Source organism: Orbicella franksi, chromosome 3 (assembly GCF_964199315.1).
Source record: "Orbicella franksi chromosome 3, jaOrbFran1.1, whole genome shotgun sequence".
In the NCBI taxonomy this organism is placed as follows: Eukaryota; Metazoa; Cnidaria; class Anthozoa; order Scleractinia; family Merulinidae; genus Orbicella; species Orbicella franksi.
Window position 1 is genome coordinate 30,293,823 of NC_138147.1, and position 21,176 is coordinate 30,314,998.

The 21,176-nt window shown below is 38.4% G+C and overlaps 1 protein-coding gene and 1 long non-coding RNA gene across 3 annotated transcripts; both read right to left on the minus strand.

The window, feature by feature from the left end:
• Window positions 1-94: 94 nt before the first annotated feature.
• LOC145481923 (endothelin-converting enzyme 2-like) lies at window positions 95-20,892 on the minus strand. 2 transcript variants are annotated; one of them, XM_081460497.1, is made up of 18 exons: window positions 20,561-20,892; window positions 13,518-13,733; window positions 12,240-12,511; window positions 10,581-10,649; window positions 9,865-9,993; window positions 9,057-9,149; window positions 8,169-8,305; window positions 7,224-7,455; window positions 6,785-6,883; window positions 6,409-6,486; window positions 5,819-5,981; window positions 5,515-5,566; window positions 4,965-5,032; window positions 4,714-4,838; window positions 3,999-4,064; window positions 2,931-3,026; window positions 1,540-1,616; window positions 95-911 (listed from the first exon to the last, which is right to left on the minus strand). In XM_081460497.1, the coding sequence occupies exons 1-18, from the start codon at window positions 20,664-20,666 to the stop codon at window positions 812-814; spliced, it is 2,178 nt and encodes a 725-aa protein (XP_081316623.1). In that variant the 5' UTR covers window positions 20,667-20,892; the 3' UTR covers window positions 95-811. The 2 variants fall into 2 exon arrangements, with proteins under 2 accessions (XP_081316623.1, XP_081316622.1); XM_081460496.1 differs by having other exon boundaries at window positions 96-911; window positions 13,518-13,835; window positions 20,561-20,890.
• On the minus strand, window positions 15,832-20,554 carry LOC145481928 (uncharacterized). Its single transcript, XR_014048692.1, has 2 exons — window positions 17,608-20,554; window positions 15,832-16,816 (listed from the first exon to the last, which is right to left on the minus strand). It is a non-coding gene; the product is annotated as an uncharacterized LOC145481928 (long non-coding RNA).
• Window positions 20,893-21,176: the final 284 nt, after the last annotated feature.

Sequence of the window (21,176 nt, forward strand, 5' to 3'; positions counted from 1 at the left end):
GCCTTAAGAACTCGCGCAGTTTTAAGAGAAAACGATTATACTACTTAACAATAAGTCATCAATATTAGTTTGTACACAGTGAAGGCAAAGTCAAATAACCAGTATTTTATTTTTACATTTCAAATGTACCCCTAGTTAAATAGAGCTCGGATAGGAATTTCTGTCCCTCCAAATTCTTAAATGACTGTAGAAATATATTTCTATTTATAAAAATATTCAGGGTACATAATACATATCCCCATCTCCCGATCCCATGAAACCCACCAGTCACGCTGGTACAGTTCAATATTCGGGAAATAATTTTAAAGTTCATGCGCTTTTTCAGTGTTCAAAACTGCAATTCGATCTTTGAGACTTCATTCAGCGAAAAAGTGATGACTGTTATTCCTTTCACGGTATATATATTTTTAAAGACAATGGACGTCTAATTTAGCCCAACTCCTGAAGAAGTATGAAGATGTAAATGAAATAAGGAAAATAAGACTGGCCACTAGTTGCCGAAATCAACAGGTAATTCTGGGCAGTACATAAATAAAATTTTCATTTCGACTGCTTGTATTTGCAATTAATTTTTCACATTTTCCTGTACCAGTCAAGAAGTTGTCTTTGCAAAATTCCCTTTTAAAAGGAACAAATATACAATTTTTAAAATATTTCCAAGAAAAGGAGTGAGGTGGAAAATATGGAAATAACTTAAAAACTTTGCAGGTAAGATTCCGTCTAATTTTCCCTCTGTAGGAAAATGAGTTTCTTTTTGAATGCGTTCACATCTAGGAAAAATAAGAGAGATTTCTAATATTTCCCGCGGTGTTCACCAAACTACACATTTCTCGATTGGATTCATTGGCGATCCTAGAGGACAATCAAAGGCATTTGCAAAATCTGGATTATTCTTTAGCGTGACATCAACCCTAAAGGAGATAAATTAAAGATAAAATACGTCAAAAAATCTTTTAAGTTAAAATATAACTGCTGTATACCCCCTATTATTAAACACTGAATCATTAGATAATGCAATACAAGGATGTTCACTGGCTTAGCCATCATGGTATATGAGCCATTATGAGATGCTCTGCAAATATGGTAAGCGTGAATTTTGAGGGAGTTATCTATTTTATTTTATCAAGGTTCTGTGTATTTTTTTTGGGGGGGGAAGGGGGGTTAATAAAACAATGATTCCACTCGCGCTTGTTGGATATGAGATGGTTAAAGGCAACTCGGCGCTCGGCACCTCGTTGGCCATCTATCATCTGCTATCCAACGCACGCTCGTAGAATAATTGTTGATTAGATTATGTTGATCATGCCGTTGGGCGGTATTGTTCGAGTTGTACATGTCATTAGTCCTGACACGAAAACTTACACAGTTTGAATTCAATAACATTTATCACCAAATTAAACTTTCCGTAAGAACTTGGTAAAAAGATCACTAAAACGTTAGCGTCGATGACATCGCATTTAGCGTTTATCTCTCGTTAATTTGACGCCTATCAAAGTTACCATTTATTTTGTTTAGTTTTTTACTTCACTAGTTACTCACCGTAATTTGCCTGGAGAGTGAACATTAGCTTGTAAATCAGTCAGTTGATAGCTAGGAGTGGCCCTCTCGCACCAAATCTGTCCAAAGAAATAAATATACAAAAAGATGATATATATTTTTTTCATCTACAGATGCAAAACGAGTTACAAAGCTCACTGGCAATCAGAATTAGTGACTTAATTATTACAAAACGGAGAGACGCTTATGTCTGCGTCTTGTACCCCATCGTCGTTCACAATATGATGTATACTGCTGTGTTGTTGAGTTTTATTGAAACATTAAAGCCCGGGGGGAGGGGGGGGGGTACTTCCAGAAATATTGAGTGGGGGTGTGCGGCCCTCTTCCCAAAACCCTTATCCTATTTATGACGAAAATCTGCGATATTCCCTATCCTATTTATGACCTGACCCTTAAATCAAAACCCTGTTTCAGACCTGCGTTATGATTGGTTCCCTAGTTCAGACTAATGTTAAGTTACTATAAACATAATTTGAGAAGGGCTTTTGTTGTTTTTCTTTTCGATAATGATGAAAAAGTGGCTTCTTCTTAAAAGCTTACCCATATGAAGGCTAGAGTGCAAAAACCATACCCTATTTACGACCAAAATCAGCTAAAATCGATACCCTATTTATGACCAAAACGGCTGAAAAACCATACCCTTTGGGGCCGCACCTACCTATATAGCCCATATAAGGGAGTACCCCCCCGGGCATTATAGCTTATGCCGTTAATGCCACTCATCTATCAATACAAACAAAACCAATCGAGACGGACAGTCCATTTACGCATTTGAACATGCATTATGCAACAATGAAAGACATTGCATATCAAATCAAGCAGACAACAAACGCGACAGTCCAAAACCATAGTTAATAAAGAGAAATGGTTATGAAGGCCGGTAAACATCAAAGAAGCAAACAAACAGGCTAATATTTATGTTGGAAGGTCCTTCGCCCAGAACATCTTTTGTTTTATGCTCTATGACTATGTATGAATTACATAATCGCAATGCTTTTATTGGTTAGTTGTATAGACCCTATTCATAAATAGCTGCCAATTTAAAATTCTTTTGTATGCATTTAAATTAGCCCAACTAACCTCGTTTGAGAGTAAAAATTCTCTTGAATTGTCTACTCAAAAACGAGGTTAGTTGCGCTAATTTTAATACTTACAAAAGAATTTTCAATTGGCAGCCATTTATGAATAGGTTCTATGAGCACACACCTTTTACATTTTGCCAGGTTTTGTGCAGGGTCAACCCCCAAAATAGCTAACAACAACGTACAACAAAGAACTTTGTCAGGTTTCCTAACTATTTTCTTCTATGAACTATGCCAAAACGAAACGTAAAACAAGAAATCCTTTCACTCGGCATTTTTAAATATTCTTACCTGAGCAAAAGAAAGGAAAAACAGTTGGTTGGAATTGAGGCCAAGATTAGGCAGTGTACTATCATGATCAGTCTCAGCAAGCCACTTGTGGTAAGCCTGTTATAAACCCATAATATCCGGCATCAGAACTTTCAGAAAATATTTACGGAAGTTTCTCTTCTTTACTTAACTTACCATTTCTTTTAGGGTAGACAAGTTACTGAAGCCGGGTCAACTGGTTGGCAGATAGGGGGTCTTGGACTCAGAATATCCAGATTTCACGTCCAGGGGCCCGTTTCTCGAAGATCCCGAAAAGTTTTCGCACCCGGAAAGCCATAGCAAAATCTCAAACCTTGATTACAGCGCTGTTTTATTCACATATTCTTAATATGAACAGAGTTTCTCTTCATACAAGTAGTTTCAGGCGAATACACCTCTCCGATTTTAGATACAGATGAACTAGAAATGGCTTTACGGGCCCGAAAAGTATCCGGGGCTTTCGAGAAACGGGCCCCTGGGCCGGGTTGTTCGAAAGCAGGTTAACGATCGTTTACGTTAACCCAGGATTATAAGTTAACCGAAGTATTAATTATTCTTGTTAAAAATGGTTTTCATTGCTAATGTTTTGTGTAGTTTGAGATTATTAAAACTTAAAACTGAAGAACAAACAATACAAACGGAAAACCTAACCGAAAAGTTACAAAACTCATATCAAAATTCTGGCTAGTCCTGCATCCTGGATAGCTAAAATCTTGGTCAAAATAAAATAAGAAAAAAACCACCCTCCCCCGAATCAATGATGAACTAGCGCTAAACGCAAAGCGCGCCATTTTTGCCATCATTGAAATGGGGGGAGGGGTGGTCTCAAATTTTTATTTGTATTGCCCAAGATTGTAGCTTAATTGGGATTTGAACAGCCCTGCCCAGTGCCCCCGCTACCCTATTGCAATGTCCCCAACCTCTAACTAGAGAGTCAAAGAGAACCAAACTACCTTCCTGAAAACTTGTCTACCCGTCATGATGGAGTCTCCATTAAGTGACACGAAAATCGTTAAATAACTCATTAACACTTCAAAACCATCTCCTTACCCTGTAGGCAAGCTTTAATCCGCCATTGTCGGCTGTGTTTTCTCCTAACGTCTTTTTACCATCCAACTAGAAGATAAATAAGAAATAACAATACGTGTAAACTTGAGGGGAGATGGAACAGGACTTAACAGTTTACAGCAGGAGACTTGGCCACCGAACGACAACAACAAACGAGCGTTGTTTTGAAGAGGACAGGTGACTCCAGTTGAAAAACCAAGTTTTTTTAAAGGGCTACTGGTCAGAGGAATTTGTACGTTATGACTGACCGCAGAGTTAATTTTCTGATTTCCTGCTTGCACAGATTGTGTTAGGTGGCTCGGGCCGAATTCTTTGAAATTAAACCCTTATACCCTTTATATGAAAAGAAACTGCCCATGAACTGCAATGATGTGACTTTCATCTCTAACTCTAACTTTGACATTGCTGTTCCCAGTTGTACAGTCTTGACGCATGTCTACAGAACCTAGTAAAATGTTTTAGTTTACCAAGAGTTCTCTGTAGCTCAGTACAGTGGCTAAAGCGGCTGAATGGTACACGGGAGGTCAGAAGTTCTATCGGAAACTGTATTTTTTCTGATTGCCTTACCCTCGGGACAAACAGCCGAACTTTTATTAAGCAGCCACATATGAAACCGCCACTCCTTGTTAAGCGGGCAGTTACCAAATTCCCGGTATTATTGTAAGTATAAGCTCATCGAAGTTTTTAGATGACTTACATGGTGTCCTAAAACTGTATAATGCTGGTATTCATTCACTAAACATTGCTCTCTATTTAAAAAGCCAACTAGAGATTCTTCATCCCACCAGTTTGCTAGGTTTCCTTTTTTATCAAACATGGCACCTGTAAGATGAAAGCACAGCGGGTGTGTTAAGTTATATATCGTCTGTAACAGTTTCTAATTATTCATCTTTATGAGTATTTCGTTAACTGAAGTAGGAAACCCGTAGCAGGGAGGGGGAAACAGACCTGAAGAATCAAATCCGTGAGTAAGCTCATGACCAACCACAAATCCAATGGCTCCAAAGTTCTCCGCGCTAATAAAATAAAACAAATAATAAATTATGTAACTGAGATGAAGGAGAGAAAAAGCTTACAAACAAACCAAACAAAATTGACCAGTGGAGCATTAGTAGCCTAAGAAAATAGCGCGTGCTGGTGGTTACGGATGTAGGGGACTGGGTTTTGGCAGGTGCTGTTGGTCACGGAAGGAGGGGTCTGGTTTCTGGCAAGTGCTGGTTGCCACGGTTAGAGGGGTCTGAGTTCTAGTCCAAAGAAACGTCACAACAATGTCTTTCTCCGCCCAGAATTACCTATGATTTGTCAAGGAAACTGGCAAAATTTTACAGATAACCTTTGATGGACTACAGTCCCTTTCCAGGAGGTAGTGATGAAGTAGCAATATATAGCTGGTTGCCTTAATGCTTTATGTTACTGTTTGGATTTGAGGCATAAGACATACTTTAGATCAGTTTTCCCGCTAACGTGAATACGCTGGCGAGTGCTCTTAAATACTTACTGTGGATGTTCAAAATGATAAAATGGAGGTCTAAGAATTCCTGCTGGTACGACTGAAAAGTAAAGAGAACTTGATAAGGAGAGAGGTCGACTTTCCGCATCAACGTCTTTTGCTACTTAGCTGAGAGCATAAACATGATGCTGGCGTTTCATCCTGAAAGGAGAGAGTTCTGCCTGCTAATCGAAATTCCTAAAATTCTTAAGCGGCAGTTTTGGCGGGAACGACGGCGGGACCTACGCACGCGCAGTCACGCGCAGTCACGCGCAGTGTGTCGGACTGCCATGTAGCAGAAACTCGTACTCACCTATTTTATTGCTTTGAGGTGAATAGTATGCGTTAATCTCAGTCGGTCGCATGTCCCATCTGTAACGACTCATAACGCTTCCTCTTGCTTGCAGTGTGTTTTTCATTCTAAGTTTCTGCTCGTTCAATCGATTTTGAAAGAACTTTTTGGGGTCACTTTTCAGCTGAAAAGAAAATATGAGAGAGTTTAAAGCGGTTATAACCGCATTGCTACACACAAACCAAGTGAAGCATTTTAAAGACCTTAAACGTAGCCTAAAGGGGAGCCTAGGGGTTTTGGGCGCTGGATTTGAAATCCGGAGATCCCGAGTTCAAATCCTCTCCCCTGCCACTAGATGGTTTTGGGTTTGGTGGTCCCAGATTCAACTCCTCCACACCTTGTAAATAGCCAACTGGTCAGCCTCCCGCCAGTTGGGCTTTTTAACAAGCTTCTGTTTGATTTATAATGTTTGTCTTATTTTCAGTGTCCACAATTAGTACAGCAGTGATAAACACTTCGACACCTAAAAAAATATATTTATTCTATTTTATTTAATTTATCAAAGCTTGAATTAAAGTTAAATGTCTGATAAAATTGTTCTCGACACTTACTCCAGAAAAATATTCCTCTAGTGCAGTTATATTCGTGATAAACTCTGGGTAACCTACTTGCTGAAAAATGGCTTCGGCCTGAAACAGAAATAGAAATACATCAAAGTTAAAAGAAAAACCCCTTGAAAGCTCTCTAAAATCAATGCTTCTATTTTTAAATAGAAGCAGTTAAAACAGGTAGATTACAAGCTTGAGAGTTTATATCTTCAGATCTTCCTCGGAAGTTTTCGGAAATCTTCGGCTATCTTCGGAAACCTTTGGAAACTTTTGGAAAATGTTATTTGTATAAGCATTTTCTGTGACTGAGTTCGACTGGCCGAGCTTCTCTCTTCGAGAATACTGTTTCCTGTAAATCATTGTAGACCAGGCTTCTTACCTTTTCTTTCGCGGCCTGTTTTGTTTGACTGTCCATCCAATTGACAGTTTCTAAGTTTTCAATGAAAGCCTCTCGTATGTTTTGAACCATTTGATTGGCCTGAAATTGAGTAACAAAGTTTATTTAAAGCAAAGTTTGATTTCTGTTCAGTTAAGAAAAAAACAAATAAGAAAACTATCTTTAGGGCCCAGAAGTATCATTACCGTGCCGCCGAGGACAACGCCAAGTTAAAATGAATATATATTGTACTTTCTATTGGTTTACGAATTGCGTCTCATACAAATATTTAACATGTTCAAGTTCAAGTTTAACAAGTTTAAGTTCAATTTGAAGTAACCTATCAAACACGACAGACGGTGCATTATTACCACAGTTGTAAATAGCAAGAAGCCTTAGAACGCAGTTCTAAAACACTTTGTGATATGGCTCCTGTACTTACTCGATGTAAACTTTGATTAGTAACACCGCTTTCCTTGTCAGTAACATACAACATGGATACCCCCATGTCAATGGACGCGTCTGTATTGCGGACGCAGCGCCGCCATAACTCACTGGATTTCTTTATTCCATAAGCTTGGCGCGCGTACTCCAAGTATGTGTCATGGAACTCCGATGAAAGATAAGGACCGTATTCATAAATGATAGTCCAAGTAATGTAATTAGCAACCACCCTTAAATGAAAACAAATCAATCAGCCCAACTAACTTAGTTAAAGCAGACAAGCTATGAATGGCCTTAACAAGTTGTATATTTCTAGATCACTCGCGGTTTTGGAAATCCCAGGAGGGTGTAGAAATAGATAGCCAATTCTGTCACGCGGATTTTGCTCACGTGGAAACCCCAAGCGGCTTACACGCATCTTCGTCTTCCACGAAAGGGTCCACGCAATGCGCGTGCGAGGTAAAGTTGTCCGTGGGAGAACTGGGTACTGCATCCAGCGCTGCGATCGGTGATAGACATTCGTTAAGATTGTTTTGTTATGCGATCTGATTTTTTTTCATACCAAATTTTTCCGTGGCTTCTGTCCGCCTTTATCAGATTTGCAATGTTAAGGTTCATTAACATTGCAACTCTTATGAAGGTGGGCAGAAGCCACAGGAAATTTGGTTTAGTAAAAACTGATCGGATACTCGGAACTTGGGAACCATGTCTAAAATTAATTTGAGATGGACTACTTTGGCAATAAGACCTACATATGGGAGCTTAATTCTTTGACCAGTCGTCCTCTATCGATATGGATATGGATCGATGTCGTATATTGTAATGCGTAGATACGTACTCCGTAGACTTTTTTCTTGTGGTGTAAGTTTAATTGTAATTGTTGTAATTGTTCGATCGAGCAAATAAAAAAATAAATAAATAAACAAATAAATTTACAACTCACCCCCTAGTCTTACTATTTTTGAAAATTTTCATCAGTTCTTCCAGATACTTGGGAGCCCCCACAAAGATTTCTTCTGATTCCGTGATAGGGTTGCTTAAGACTTCAGTTAATTTGTTGAAATATCTTGTCCAGTTAAACTGAAAACCAAAGAAAAAGTAATCATACGTATTATTAGACTGTTGTTGTTGTTGTTGTTGTTGTTGCTGTAGCTGTCGCTCTTTGTTGTCACTCTTATCACTTGTTGTTAATTGTTATGGTTGTTGTTGTTGTTGTTGTTGTCGTTTCCGGTTGTCCGCTCGTTGACGAGCTAATATTTTCCTTGAATTTCATGAAAACGCAACCAGCTTTAAATCTGTAATTGCCGATGAGAGCGGATGAAAGTTGATGATCACACCCCAGACGATTTCAACTCTCCTCGGCTCTGTCGTTAGACCCCGCTTTAAAGTATCAATTACGACTGAGTACCTTACAACTGTTCATATATTAAAATGCTTGCAGTGCCATACAATGAACATAATAAATGAACTGTCGAAAGGAGAGCAGATTTTAATTACTTTTTGGTGATTTTTTTCAAGATACGTTGACAGAATTTGAAAAAGTCGGCGCACGTTTTGAGGTTGAGATCACAACATTATGCATGCATAGCCCATAGTGTCACTAAACAAATAGTTTTAGTTCACTTGTATAGTACTTTTTAACAAGACTAGGCCATTACATTTAGGTTTTTATCAACGAAAAGACGTCCTTCTCATGAAAGTGCTCCTTTAAAACAACTACACGACAACATTAATAATAAATCGATCTTGTTATTCTTAGTTACTTATATCCACCTAAACTAGCGATCCAGGCCAAGAGCCGGGCGTAACATGTAAATGAAAACGTTCTTACCCCAGGCAGATTAGCTTGAAAATCACTTATCGTCCATTTTATGAGGTCACTACGTTTCTCTTTGCTCTCAAATTTCGTCTCATCTTGCATGGCCTATGAAACGAAAGGTACAACTAGTAGGTTCAAAACTTTTACATTTTATGTCGTTTACATTAAATTTTACAGGTACTTAAAGTGATCTTATACAAAAAAAATATATATTTTTTCTACTATAACAATTAGAGATACTTAAGGCTGTTCAGAGCCTGAATTCATTAATGAGCTAGTACGAAATATTTGGGTGACCATTCCTTGCTACGTTAAAATCCAAATGTCACTACCCAAGACTTCTTATGTTTACCATAAAACCAAGGTGGAATTAAAGCAAATTAGTTCTACCCTACGAGCAGCGGGAAGAGGAGGAGACCTCGTCTCTTCCTCTTCCCGACTTTTCTAGAAAGATCGAAGGGACCTCTGCTCGCAGGGTAAATTAGTTCAAAATACGCTTTAAAAAATAAAATATATTACAACATTTAGAGAGGAAGCCACGTCAGCCTTAGCTGGTTTTCAAGCTGGTACCTCTATCCTGGTCGAATTGGAATTTGGAGATGTTGGTTTTTGTGGAAAACCTGACAACCCGCCGGAATTGAACCTCGATCACACTAGCGGGAGGTAAGCACTCTCACCACTGTGATATCCCTGCTCGCAAATGGTCAGGCATTCTTAGCATTTATGTTTCAGAAAAATGGTTTCCGCGTACAACTTTCTGATTATAAGACCACCTTAAGAAAAACAGCAATTAATGGCGTTTGTGGTTTCCAGTTATTACCTTGACCAATTGAACCTCCAAAAGTATGATGTATTTGAGCTCTTGTACAACCGTGTCTACCTCTTGATAATCAAGAGCTCCCAGAAGTCTTGTTAGATTCGCCATCAGTGCAAAGTATGCTTTCTCCAGCTGCGAATTGAAAAAGTTACAAAATTTACTTTTGAAACATAATTTCGATTTTGTTTTAATTCCGAACTCAATGTCTTGTAATTTACCAGATTTTCGAACACAACTTTGTTAGATTTGTTTAAGAGCCATTGATGTCCAATTCATTTCTCCATTAGTGGTGCTCTTTGCTCCTTATATCATAACTGACTGTTTTGCCATGTAACTTCGCAGAACATTTTGCTGGCGCAAACTCAATGCCTTCCAAAATTAAACATCACCCTCTCCCCCTCCCCCCCCCCCCACAAAAAAAAACATCAACATAAACAATTTGAACTTCCCATGACGATAAGCTAGCATAAAAATAGGTCAACCATAAAAGCCTTCTGTACATAAGCCTAGTGCATATTTTGGTTCAAAATCTTACGGTAGCAATCACTGAAAAAATCGAATTTTGGCTGTTTCTCTCAATTTTTAACGGACTGACTGTTTACTTGGTGACGCATTTGGGTTCAATAAAAAGCAATAATTCAAAAGCCGATCGCATACCATTAATACGACACCTAGAATACAGAGGACTTGGTTTATTTGTTTAACTCAAAACAACTCACCGCTAATAAATGTTCTTCCTCTGATAGATAGACATCACGTGACTTCATTAGGGGCTTTCCTTGGCCAATCTGATAAGCCAGATACAAAGTATATTTTGAATTCCTCTCTAGGCAATAAAGGGGAACTTTTCCAGATACAACGATGGTGAAGTGAAAGTCTTACAAGGGAGAGCCGTTAAAGATTATGAAACAGCCTTACTCTCGGGTAAACTGGCATGTTATGAATTTACAAAGTTGAAGATTTATAGGACACAACAATAAGAATTGACCTTATTCTAAATGTAACAAACTCACCACCCTAAATATGGCTTATAACTTGAAAATTCTTCCAACAAAGTAGATTTTAGAAGCGTTTTTGTAATGTTATGTATGTTTTAAATGTAAATCACAAAACATCCGTTATGAAAGCGCGGGGTACGTTAAGGCGGTTCTTCCATAACTCGATAGAAGTACAGAATTAATAGAACTACCACGACCTTTTCACGCCACGATCCGGCGAGCAAAGCGAAACTTTCATTTTAATAATCGAAATAAATGAGTGATTTTGCTTTCCTTTTCTCGTAAGGATCTGACAGAACTGTGCATTTTGAAAGGAAAACAAGTCTCAGAATTACTCAAGTTCGGATTCCGCAGAGGAAAAATGAAAGCTTTTACATTTCCGCAGGAGTCCCTCGGCGTCAGTGATGTTTTTGATGTCCTTAGGCAAGCTGTTAAACAAGCGCGCTGCGCAGTCCTGAAATGTGCCAGGGAACTGAGACACTACCAAATTACGTTCTGACGAAGATCCCAAGTTGAATGTCGGTGTTCGGACGTCTAATCTAAGACAGGATGACCATTCCGCGTTATAAAGTGCTTTACATATAATTCTTGATAGACTAAGATCTCTATGGTACTTAACAGTCAGCCAGCCAAGCTTTAGCACATCAGATATACTAGAGAAACGGTTTAATACGAAACTGGCAGCCGTGAGCTGCACACGCTGCAAACGATGGGTGACGTTATTAGGGAGCTGATGATATACTACATTGTTATAGTTCAACCTAGATAGCACGTGACATTATACTAACTACTTTCTAATGTGTAACTGTGCAAAGTTCTTGACTTTCCTGATCACGGACAGAGTGCTGTAACAGCTTGCCACCTTAGAAAGGACATCATTATTCCATTTAAGGTTTTGATGTAATTCCGTCCCAAGTAACTTAGAGGACTTCACCCTGTCCAAGATTGTTTTAGTATAAATCTACTAGTCTTTCAAAACTTTATCTAAATCCTCTTCACAGACCTTCGAAAACGCCAAGAAGTGGCCGTCATTTTGTTAACAAGGGCACACTGCTACGCTACTCACTATCCATCACAGAATAGAGAGTGGTTAGCGTAGCCAATCAGATAGCACGCTGGTAGCTTTATACTAAAACATAATAGAGAGTGAGCAGCATAGCCAATCAGAGAACGGCATTCGCTATAGGACGCCAGTAGATTCATACTAAAAATCGGTAGAGGCACTTGAAATGTCTTCTATTTCTTAAAATAATGATATTGAAACTGAGTTTTTGTGATTGGTTTAAGTGCTTGTTTTTTGTTGGTTTGTTTTCTTATTGAGTCGTTTGTTTGCTTGTTTGTTTTGTGGAGCCTCTTTACTAAGGGTTTACTCTGCCATACCGAGAGACGTGCTGGCGAAGAGGAATTTCGTGGATCAACACTCAAAGAAACTGTGAATAACGGGAACACGCCGAGCCCGCGATGAACAACACCAAGCACGTCTTCTAGTTGCCAGTCCTCGTCAGAAATGTCATTTGGTACATAAGGTGTGAACTGTTCGCCCATTGTATCTTGTATTAACTTCTTTAGCGGTTCAGCTCCCAGTCTGTCACGTTCATCTTGGTCCAAACAGGACGCGTACCACTTGTAAACTAGTTTTCCCACACTGTTATCTAAAGGGAAAAGAAACCATAGAATTAAATGAGTAAAACATGGCTTAAAATACTAGTGAACAAAGTAATAAAGTTCCGTTTACAATTTTTGCAATTAAGTGGCAAAATAGCGTTAGGTAGAAACAGTTGGCAACCATCTGCGAAGAGATCTTTTTAGTATGCAACTTTATTTTAGAACGCAAGGACTTCAATCTACTTCATCTTTCATTTCATTGCGCCATTAAGGCAACTTCTGCCTCCCCCTCGTTTCCTCACACTTGACTGGCAATTTTACTGTCGCTCGCAACCTGACTTAGCACGAACACGTTGCGAAAACCGGTTCTCAAGGGATGCAGGATTCGTCATCAATGATTTTGGGTTTCCCAGGCCAGTTAGACGAACTCTTGGGCCCAAAGTCAAAAACAATTAGTTTAGTCCAGTTGTGAAAATGTTTTCAATAACTACAGTATGAACAAAATTTCTGAACTGGAGTTTCCTAGAAAAGGGAACGGCTATGTTTGAAGTTTACTCTGTACTTATTTATTAAAAACATTTTGGGAACTTGATAAAATGATTCAAACCTTGTCATACATACTTTGGACGTAAAAGCTCACGCTAAGGTCTGTTAAACTTCAGTTGAATGAGTGAGGACGAACCGTGCAATGTTTGGTACCTAACAAATATTATCGTGCCCAGATTTGTAATTAGCCAATCAGAAGCCGCGTCTACTGTCCTGATATCCTCCGATATCATATCACTGACTCGCATGATATGGCCACCATATCATGGTCACTTGGCCCAGTTTAGGTACAGTATAAAATACCTAATGGTACTTTTTTTGCTCGCGACGACGGCATATCAGACGAATTTGGTCGAGCCAAAATCCAAACCAAGGCTCAGCCAAACTCGCCTGATATGTCGCCTAAGCGTTTTTGTGTGATCAAGAAAAAACGTTGTTTTTCTGGACGTAGAAGACGTTTGTTTGAAAGGGTAAAGGTTAATTTTTATATCGCGGCCTCCTTCGTACCTGAGTGTTCCTGTTGCTCAATCAGATACTTCAGTCTATTTTCCGTCTGCTCAGCTAAGTAAGAAAATATCGTCCATTTGGCGTGGTCTCCAGGCAGCTTTTCTGCTATCCATCCGCCACATGCGTATTGGTAAAAGTCTGTGCAGGGGTTGACATTTGTGTCCATCATTTGAGACATGTTCCTGCTCTGTTTAATGCATTGATCCGTCTTGCATTCTGGAACAGGTCGAGAGGATTTGGGTTTATGCTTTGGATTTTGGTTTTGGTAGTCTGGCTTCATCGCACTTTCAATGATAATTATAATCTCGTCATCAGAAACTACGTAAAAGAAAGAATAAATTAATAATTGTCATTCGTTTTAGGTATTGTAGTTAATGGAACTCAGTCACAGCATTTTGAGTTAGTTTGGCCGCGTACAAAATTACCTTGAAATTAAAGGAAACCTGAAAATAGTGATGTGCTAAGATAGAAAAACACCAAAAAGATAATAACAAACCATAAAGGAACGAGGATGGTTAAGGATGGAGAAGATTAACACGGATATTTCCCATCAACGAACTTGAAAGATTTAGTCTAAACTTTTCCAGCTGCGCAAACCATGACGTTGTTCCTTTAAGCAACAACATGCTTTTGCGAAATCTATGTAAAGGACTACGTTTAGGTTCAGTGTTACCAAACAGTTTTTGTTCTATTGCGGAGTTTATATGGACCCTTATCAACGTGGGTCGGGTAGCAACTCCGTAAGGTCTCACATGAATGGCTTGGTACCCTTTGAGAGAACAATAAAACAAACAACAGAAACAATGTCCCTATCCCAAAATAATAACTGCTGCTAACAATGAAAAGAATTACAAGCTTACGAGAGCTGCTTCACTTTGTAGTCATGTGTAGTTAATAGAGGGAAATGGTTATGAAATCTAGCAAAGTTCTTTGTTGCATGTTTTTGTTGGCTATTTTGGGGGTTGACCCTGCACAAAACCTGACAAAATACAAAACGTGGTCACCCTCTTAAGGGTGATCAAGCGATAGTCTCTCCTTACAATATAATTAGTGACCAAACCACGATGGTAACAGCAACGAGAATGTCACCAAACGAGAGGATTAATGAGTAAAACAATGGCTGTGCACGTGCGTTATAACTCTTTGTACATGTCTTTGCCAGCCTCTGCAAAACAACAACGTGAAATGACTAAGCGTCTCCACAGACTAGACACTTAGTTGTCGACAACCATTTGTCATCGACTGAACCAAATGTTATCTACAACTAATTGTGCCCGATGCGAGCATTACACATCACATTGGAGTGTTAGCCGTCGACATCCAAGTCAGGTCAGCGAGACCTTGGGAACTAACGTTCATTGCGCATGCTCACAACACAATACGCATGCTCAAATGTGTGTAATTGTTGGATGGTTGTCATTCTCGTCCCCAGAGCCTCCGTTTCTTTTGGTCACGTGGTCGGAGAAACGGAGGGTAGCATCAAATGGCTCTGGTAGCAGCCATTACCGGATGTCCGTAAATCACGGACATCCGGTAACGCATGCGTAATTTTGGCCTGTATATCTGCTCATGCTCAGAAACTAATCCTGAGGGAGGGGAGAGAGGAATAGAGAGTATTCTTCAGATGTAAACAGATCGGAACGCTGACATGTGTTTTCAATTCGCTGAAGTTAGGTGATTTAGAGTTAAAAAGAGAGTAGAAAGCGGCCTTAAATGCCGTCGCCGCTTCAAACACGATTGCCAGCTTGTGTAATATTTTACCAACGGGTTTCGCGGTGCATTTTGTGGTGGACCGTCCAGAAAAGTTCAGGAATCGATAGCTGTGTTCTTGTTGTTTCTTCTCTTCATATTCGATAAAAAGGAGAAGTTTAAAGAGCGAGGTGCAGTTGTGAAAGCTTTCAAGCAAAGTAATCAGGATACGGCATGTATTACGTCTATCGCTGACACGGTAAAATTTGTTTATGGACACACGGAAGCGTTTGTGGAAATCAGCCGTGGAAATTGCATCACTGACCAGAGGATTTAAATATAAGCCGTGCTGATAGATGAAGGGAAAATTTTTTAATGGTAAGAACTGTGTACTTCCTGGTTATTTACATAGGTTTGTAAGCTGCAGTAGAATAAAAATCTGTTGAACTCAGGAAAGTTTTGTTGTATTGGAGTTTTGCTCATGTTTCCTTGCAAGGAATGTAATAAAGGTGCTCACTTTCATAGGATCTTTCGTGTCCTCATTTTTTCAAGTAACCCCATTCTGTTCTATTTTTTTTTTACAAAAAAGGCTCTTACACAATCAACAGATCATTAAACTGTCAAATTAAATCAATCGATCAACTTTTATTGTGCATTATTTACAGAATTAATTTACATCAGTATTATAATTAAATAAATATGAGAAGAGAAATCTATTTTGCATATGGCTATGGAAAGAATAAAAAAAATATGTGTGTGGTAACCAGGGTATAGGGTAGCAATTGGCCTTTTGAAGTGGTTACAACCATGTTAAGAAAAACGCCAAGAAAAAATAAAAGTCCTATGCCAGTTGTTATCGAGTGGTTATATATGTGTGCTGGGGGCTTCCATAATGGCTCTGCAGCAATTTTAATTAGCTTATCTGGAACATCTAATGATGGTTTTTGTATATTCAGGCTTGAGAAAAGCCTGTAGACATTACAAAACTAGATATAGGGCTATTCCACCATTTTGTTCCCCGTCCCCCACTGCTTTTGTTGATGTAATTGTTTTTGTTCATTTTATACCTTTCAACCAGCTTATATAAAGCTTAATCTTTTGGGTGCTTTCAACAACAACAACAACACCAATTTATTTCAGTATTCCCATATGAGTACATGGTGTTACCAAAAATATAATACAGCTAAAATGATGTAACTATAACATTAGTATCTGGCATTGGTATACATGTAGAGGTTCCTGATGTGAAGAGAGTGATTCATATTGGTGTGCCTCAATGTACATTAAGGAAGATTTTTTTTTAGGAAACTGCATGAACAAAATGAATGGGAAACAATGCAATGACATTGCTCTTTTACAATTCATGTTACTTCATGGTAATAAGACTCTTCAGCCTGTTGTACAACCATGTGCAACAACAGATCTCAATGTATACTTTCTATGTCTTGTGGTTGATCAGAACATCAGCCACATAGCTTTACTATCAACAATGGTTCTTTCTCCATCTCCTTTTTTTTCAGTAGTATTTATTGAACTGCAAGAGCAACATTCCCATTTGAATTATCCATAAATGGTCATCCTTCAAGGAATTTATGTAGCACTATTATGGTCTGAAAATTAACAAAGAATAGTAAATAATGGCAGGCAATAAATTATCTTTCAAAGGCTAACAAAAAGATTATGATATTTTTCTTATGGGGATATTAATGTAACTCTGTACACCTTTAATGTTTGTTTTGTTTTTAGTAGAGATAATTCCCACATTACATTTGGAAACCCACTAGTCCCGATGATTCGTTATCAGTTATACATGTATAAATAATTGTCTCTTATATTTGTTCACAGTTATTTGCATGGATGATAAATTATTGTTATTTACTGATTAATGTTATTATGATGGAATAAAGTTTTGCTAGTTGCAGTTGCTTCCTAACTAAAATGGGGAGAGAGGAAAGGGCCTCAAATTTCAGCTATGGTTATCTATGGTTATTTACCTTTACACATCATTTCCACAAGTAAATTATAAAAAAAAAAAAAAAATTTGGGTGAAGGCTCTAAAGCAAACTAAACTCTTGCCTGACCACAAAAGGTTTGTTTGTGTTTTTTTGGGGGAGACTATAGGAGAGGTCTCAATAATAAAGAGAGGGGAGCTAAAAAAAAAGATATTATATATATCTATAACAGCAGAAGCTTCTTAACAGATAGTAAAAGATACATACATAACAATATGTGGAAGAAACAAACCAAACTTCATGTTCAGACCATTTGCTACAGCATCCACGTACGTAGCAGAGTATTATAACACGGACCTTTGACTCATTTTGGCAATTTAATATCAATACATTTTGGACTGCTAGAATCTGATCTCCTTGATCTTTCAGAGAGAGAAAAACACACTCACCTTCGCATTTCCAGTGCCACATTTGCTTAGCAAGAGTGATATTTCTTCGTCTTTTCACCTGGCTCTAAGTTTCCTTTTGAGCTTTTCATAAAGGAAGACAAACGTTTCTTAAAACCCACTGCCGATTCGAACTTAATTTTATAATTTCTTGGGGTATGGTCAGCAACAAAGTAATTGTTGTATTAGCTGGTTGATTCTCCGAGTTCTAAACGTTTCTTCCCACCTTCTCCGCTGCTACAACAAAGGACGATGATTACGATCGTGAATGACATCGTTGCAGGCGACGTACTCCTTTGGTTACGTGGAAACTTTCACAATTCCTTCGGATCGATCGGGAAAGGTCACCATTTGTTTTTTCGTAAAGCGCGCCTGTGTCAACTGAGCGAAGGTGCCGCCTCCGGGCCGGAAGTAAAATGGAATGCGTAGAGCTTTGTAATTTTCATTTCTGCTGCGCATTCATTTTTTGTCAGCCAATGAAAAAATTCGAATTTTTGGGTGCGTCCAGAGCTACTCGTCAACGGCATTTTAAGACGAGTAGCACTGGGGACGAGAATGGATGGTTGTTGACAACTAAGCCAATGATTCCCCCACACGGAAAAAACGGTCATAACGTAACCGGTCGACAACTAAAGCAGTTTCTCTTTCGAAAAGGGAAACTGCTTAGTTGTCGACAAATAAAAATTTAGCGTTTAGTTGTCGACGACTCATCTCACAGTTGTCGACAACTAAATGTCTATTCTGTGGAGGTTCTGCGTATTTCGGAGAGCGCGAACGACGGCGGTTAATTTTTCGTATTTTCATTTGGAACTGAACTCTGGCGTTGCGAAGTTAGCTTGAGTACGTAGGCGCACTGAGCAGATACTGAGACAATTGCGAAATTCGAACTTAAAATATAAATTCATTTTTTTCTAAGTTACCGGAGGGTTTTACCGAAAGATATACTCGATCCCTTTAATAATAAAGTGTATCGAAGGTAAAATATTTCTTACACAATAATACTTAATAATACTTTTAGCGTCTACAATAGGAAAGGACAGATAAAAATGTGGTTTGCGTGTATTTCATATAGTTTATGCCTTTCTGATAGGCCCTGCTCGCCCGCTCGTTTAAAAATTTATTCACTTGACGATGTCATAACGAAATTTATCGCCAATAAAAACCATTTTGATAGTTTTAAATAATAGATATTTAATTGCCTCTTCAAGGTTAAACAAAACAGACAAAAATTAACTTATTTTGATGCTGGACAATATTTTTAGATACTGTGTAACTTACTGATTTAAAATGCACTCGTAAATAGCAATTTAAATGCGAGTTTTTTGTCAGTTTTTCTTGGTACTTTAATTGCAAATGTGTGTGTGAGAGCACAAATTAATGCTAAAACGTGTTGCTCTAAAATGAGCCAGGTCATTTAATTTACGGTTTATTTCTAGAACTTTATCGGAAAACAAATTTGATTTTATTCAAAACTGTATATCTACATCCGCTCTCTCGAATAGTTTGTTTTAGAGGCTCGAATTCCCATCTCCCGTCCGAGTTAAAATTTCCAGCCTTCTACAGAGATTTTTCTCAGAACGGTTTCAAACCCATGACAACAACGGAGCCAATCAAAAAATCCCATGTTACAATGAAAGAGCCAAGAAAACATGCATGTCTGCGAAAACTAGTTATGTTCTTTATTGAATTTTCGCCTGTTTAAACGAATCAGTTTTTATCTTTATGCATCCTTTTAAAAGTCCTTGTTCAAAGGAAAATGAAACTTAAAAAGCTTTGTAAATAATGTCAGCTGACTTATTAGGTCAGGTGTAAAAATTAGAAAAGAAACCTATTCAGTCACACACGCATACAATTCCGTTTGCACCACCACTCTTGAACAAATTTTTATGAGATTTGATTATTCATAGATGTTTCACCTACACTTAAAATGTCTCTGCAACCTGGTCGGAAATGCTATTAACTGTCCGATTTAATCTGCAGTAAAATTTTTTTAAACGTAGTGTTAATTTCGGGTAAGAAGCTTGTTTAAGTTAAATGCGCGAGTTTTACACTGGCGAAACTTTGCCGGATAAAATCAAAAGAGACTGATGTCTCCCTCGAAAGATTCACGACAAATTTAATTCATAAAACGTTACAGTCATTGAGCGAAATATTAACCTCGAAAACAGGTTGCTTTCAAGATGTTTTAAGGAGACATTGTCTGTTGTAAGATTCCCGGAAATCTGATCCTAAAACCAGGAGGGGAAGTAAAAGGTTCAATACTTTGGCTCCAGTTTTACATTGATATCGCGCGTGGCCTTGCTAGATTTTACTTTAAATTACGACGATGTTGAGCATTTGTTTTAAGAGATTTTAAATAGATTAAACTCAGTATTGTCACAGCCTTTGTGATACCAAACATCACCAAAGAAAACAAAAGAATATCTGCGAAAGTCGACCGGCTCACGGGTCACAATGATCGATCAGCCCAGCTGGGTCACGGAGATAGCGAGCCAGGAAACTATTCTCTTAGCCTCTTCGAAATATCGTTGTAACATCAGTAGTTATTAAATCAAATTATCCTTTTTCACGGTCGTGATTAGGGCAATATAGGGTGAATGCTAAAGAGTAGCGACAACCGAATCATCCGGCGACAAGCTCGCTAGAAAATTCGTCTTGTTCGCATGCACGCGCATTGAATATTCCGCATTAAATCAAAACAAATCATTTCGTGTTCAGGCAGGATATTTACGCCCTGCTCGAGGCCAGAAATCTCTCTGACCCTAATGAAGACTTTTCTGTCTCTATATGTTGAGGTTGAAGCGATCAGAAAGCTTAGATATGGGGACGCTGACAATACTCAGAAGACTCCCAAAGTTCAAACAGTATTCTGCAGAAAGTTTACATAAGAGAAGAAAGTTGCTGCGAATGAAACCTTTCGCTTGTCCCATGCATAGAGTAGGAAGGGATTACGTACCTCTCTTGCCGTTAGATTTTCCTGTTCCTCTGTGCGTGTTGATCGACGTCAGCGAGGCTCCAAACACAACAGACGCCATCACCATCAAACCCAATATTCCTCTCATGTTGCCAGTCCGCCAAAAGGCGCAACCTTGCTGTAGTCAACTCTAAATTAAACAACTTGTTTCTAAATTTGTTTACGTCGTCGTCATTTTGAAATGTCGAGATGAAAATCAAACGTGTAGCAATGCCACTTGACGTCTTCAAGGGACAAAGTTTGTTTAATATATCGGGATATTTTTTTCCGCATTCAAATGAGCATGCAATGATGCAGTAATTATGAACTCCTTAGCTGCGACCTGATCCCAGTGGAATGTCACTCTTATGTAAATAAGCATTTTATACACTTACTTAGACATTAAGGTGGAATAATTAACACGCACGATGTTAATTTATGCTAATAAATGGCCGCTTTTTCCTTTTATTCCGGCCCTTAAACAATCTGTTTTTACGCCAATATCTAAGAACAAAACAAGTGCTATCGAAGTGATTGCGCAAAAAGAGGGCGTTCGTGTACATGTACAAAAAAAAAAAGAAAACCTGATAGGAAGTTTTTGCATAAGAAAAGAACTCAT

Excerpts from the sequence above, each read along its gene's own strand:
- LOC145481923 (XM_081460496.1), bottom strand. The coding sequence starts at position 20,666 with ATGAGAGGAATATTGGGTTTGATGGTGATGGCGTCTGTTGTGTTTGGA. Across the intron at positions 10,650-12,239 it reads CTTCGCCAGCACGTCTCTCG|ATTGGCCAAGGAAAGCCCCT; the intron begins GTATGGCAGAGT and ends CTGGCTTATCAG. Across the intron at positions 1,617-2,930 it reads TTTTCCTTTCTTTTGCTCAG|ATTTGGTGCGAGAGGGCCAC; the intron begins GTAAGAATATTT and ends TTCTTTGGACAG.